General features: G+C 48.7%; 1 protein-coding gene across 1 annotated transcript in view; it reads right to left on the reverse strand.

The window, feature by feature from the left end:
• The window catches only part of KCTD5 (potassium channel tetramerization domain containing 5), a 26,574-nt gene extending 23,206 nt beyond the window's left edge, over positions 1–3,368 (reverse strand). Inside the window, exon 1 of the mRNA XM_006913923.3 lies at positions 3,078–3,368. Within this exon, the coding sequence (XP_006913985.1) occupies positions 3,078–3,329 (252 nt within the window). The 5' untranslated portion in view covers positions 3,330–3,368. The remainder of the gene's footprint in view (positions 1–3,077) is intronic.
• Positions 3,369–3,638: the final 270 nt, after the last annotated feature.

The raw sequence follows: 3,638 nt of genomic DNA on the forward strand, positions 1-3,638 counted from the left end.
AGTAAAGATCTGCAAGAGGCATGTCATCAGAAGCACACTGATGGTCCCGCCCCTCAAGGACCTATCTGACACCACAGAATCTGCAACCCCGAACCCAGGACAATGGCCCTGTCAGAGGACAACTAGGAGTTTTCTCTAGGCCTGGCTCAGCTGGAGACCAAACCCCCCTGAAACCCCACTTCATCTGACTGGTGTCCCACCGCCAGCAGTTGTATTTCCCGTTGCCCTTTAACTCCTAAAGCATCTCCAACGGATTCAGCTCTAAACAAAGTCTGACCTGTTCAGCAATGCTTATGGGCCAGTCACCATGGAATACAAAGAGGCACAACCCAAATGATTCACACCTCAGGTGTTTACAAAGCACTTCTGAGAAGGTGTATTATATCTAACCTGTCCATAAGGGAACGCAGAAGAGAAAAATAACCCAGGACAGTTGAAACGAATAATGCAGACACAGCCCCACTGGAGGAAGCCCCGGGAGGAAATGAGAATTCACACTTGGGCTGTATAAAGAGAACTGTATAAAGAGAACGTCATGGCAGCAATGGGCCTAGAGTCAGAACTTGAGACAAAAAGGTCAGGGTTTGAGGGCTTGGGGCTCGGTGAGCAGTGGGTCCCAGGCTCAGTCCTGACACAGGGAATGTGAAGACTTAGGGGGAAGGACCAGTCGTAGCCCAGTTCCCCAGCTTCCCTAAGAACCTGTCTGTCCACATCTTAAAAAGCACTGCTCCCACATGGCTTCAGAGACTGAACTCCCCACCAGACAGTCTGCATTTATCAGCAAGAGACCACAGGCACTCTCCCAGTGAACTGCAAACCCATCAGGTTCCTGAGAGGCTCCAGGTCTTTTGTTTCTTCGAACTCCTCCTCCTTAAATCTCTCCACCTAACCCTCTGCCCTAGTGCTGCTGCCTCTGCAAGCCCAGGTGCTCAATAAACACTAGTAAATGCCCAGCAGGAAATCTTCCACTAGGCCATTGCTTATGTTCAGCCCTACGATTATCTGCCAAGTATGCTTTCATTAATCTTAACTAGGAGGTCAGGGCTTGAGATTTTTTAGTGTCAATCAACATCCTGTTTCTTTCATCGTGTAATTACTAGTGTCCCACTCCTCCAATCACTGCCCCCACCCCGCCCTGAGATTCCTCCTCACTCAGGGTTTAATTATCTAAGAATGAATCTCTGGGACATTCTTTCATCAGAACCAAGGGAGGAAAAAACTGAGGACACCAAGTGTCTTATACATTTTCTCATTTGAAGTAAAACACTCTACTACTATGACTAATATGAATTAGCATTACTCTTTCTGGCAAATTCACATTATCTGTGACTAAAACTCTATTTACTATCAATTCTTTTTTGGGACAGAAACTATCTGCAGCATTATCTTCTTGTTCTAAATTTCAGTTTTACATTTTGGAAAACAAATATAGTTAAGTGGAAGATGAAATAAAAAAGCAATGACAACATAGATAAATCTAATACAGTACCCTCCCCCAAAGGGCTCCTATTACAGTAAAGCATAATTTTTTAAGTAGTCTCAAAACAGTAAAATAAAGGGATGAATTTACTTAACTGTGCAAGCTATAGTCAGTTGTCCTTGAATCAACTATTTCAGGCCTGAATAGACAGCCATTGCCTCAAAACAACCCAATGGACATGAGCAATTTAAAATCTGACTCAATATACAAAACAAGAACAGCCTGAGTAGAAATGCTAGTGAATGACCACTAAGACCCACTGTTTAAAAAGAAAAACAAAACAGTAAAACATACACCCATGCTATAAAAAGAAAATCACAGCTAACAAAAGCCTATTTCTATCCTGGAGATGACTGTCATTTTCTGGGAGACCAATTCTCTTAGAGAGTTGTCAAATAAGCAATGAAAATAGCTGAGGGTGTGGGGTGGGGAAGGAGAGGACCAGAGGGCTAGCATCTCAAACTCTGATTTCTATCCATGATGGGTGGTTTTGTGGTAACCAAGAGTTCTCATTTTCTGGTCATAAGGTCATGCCACTCTGAGGATGGTCTCTGTCAGGCTTCTCGAACTTTAACTATCCGAATCTTTCTGGGAAGCCTTATCTTTGCCAAATGATGGGCAAGACACAAAGCCAAGTGTAATTATGCAGGCCCAACAGAAAGATTCAGGAAAGTAAGAATAAAGCTTGTGAACGCCCTAGGATAAATATAGGTAAAAACTACTTTTTTAACAGCCTTTCATGAGTTTCAGTACTGTACAGTTTGTACAGCTTCCAGGACACCCTTCCTCTGCCACAGAAGTCTTTCAAAGTAAAGATAATCAACAAAATAATTTCTATGAACATCTGGACAACAGTATGAGCATTAAATTTGATAAAAGACAAGCGGCAAACCAACCTAGAAATTCCTATTCTTTTGCGAGGGCAGTAGGAAAACTAGTATAATTAGAAAGCAGATAAAATGATTTCCTACTTGGCCCTTCCTTGACACTCCTAAGACATCCCTTAATATGAGCAACATTCTCTTTAAAATATCACTCTATGGACAGCGCCTTCTTAGTATGCTGAATGGGGTGCGTGTTGTAGCCGAAAACGATGGAGCGCCAACTCTCTAAATGCAAGTCACTGGGAAAGGCAGGCCACTGTGTCACCCCCCCCACACACACACACACCACCCCCCTCCGCGTCACCCTTAAGTCAAACCTCTGGAATGTGAAAAGGTGAAAAGAACGCAAGAGTTCTCCGATTCCAGAGCCAGTTAGTACACTGGGACGGAGAAAAAAAGGTGTTCACACACCACCGGCAAAAGGATCTAGGGAGAAAAAGAAAGTAGATCCAGAGCAAAGTCCGGGTTGTGGGAAACCTCCTCCGCGGAAGAGCAGTGAGAGCGAGAAAAACACGCTCCGAAGTGGAGTAGCTGGGATCCTCAAGGGTGGTGGGCGCTAGGGCGCCATTGTCTCTCCCGAGCCCCAGACAGGGAGATGGAGGCTCGGGTCGAGCTAGTGACGAGGGGAACATAGGGCTGAGAGCCCGGGGCGTGTCTTCTCAGCGCGGGCCAGGTCGGCCCGGACCCGGCTGGCCGGCCCGCGCGGACCTCACCTTGTCCGAGTCCAGGTCGGGGTCGGCCTGGCACAAACGGTACAGGAAAGATTTCGGGTCCCGGCACAGCGTCTGCCGGGTAGTGAGGAAGTAGGTGCCGCCGACGTTGAGCCGAACCCACTTGGACACGCTGCCGGGGCGCTGGACTAGAGCGCCGAGTCCTGCGCTGCAGCGGCGGCACAAGCCAACCCCCAACCCCACCCCGTGGCCGCTTGGGGCCGGCTGCAACAGCTCGCAGTGATTCTCCGCCATGACTCCCACCAAGCCCCACCACAGCTCCCCACAACCGGAAGCGTCCGGCCTTTAATAGCGTCCTCCGAGCTCTGTCCCGCCCACGGGTACGCCCTCGTAAAGCGCCCGCACCGGCGTCACGAGGGAGGCGAAAGTTCCGGCCCGGAAAAGTGGCCGGTCATGCCCCCTTCCGGCCGAAGTCGTGCGCAGCGTGATCCCGGAACGCTGACGCGGGAGGGCGGCAGAGGGGAAAAACGCCGGGTCCAGAAGGGCTCGCTCCTAGTTGCGACCACGCCCAGTCCCACGCCAAAGGAAGAGCTACGCTAGCGA

This window comes from Pteropus alecto, unplaced genomic scaffold, assembly GCF_000325575.1.
Source record: "Pteropus alecto unplaced genomic scaffold, ASM32557v1 scaffold44, whole genome shotgun sequence".
NCBI classification, from domain to species: Eukaryota; Metazoa; Chordata; class Mammalia; order Chiroptera; family Pteropodidae; genus Pteropus; species Pteropus alecto.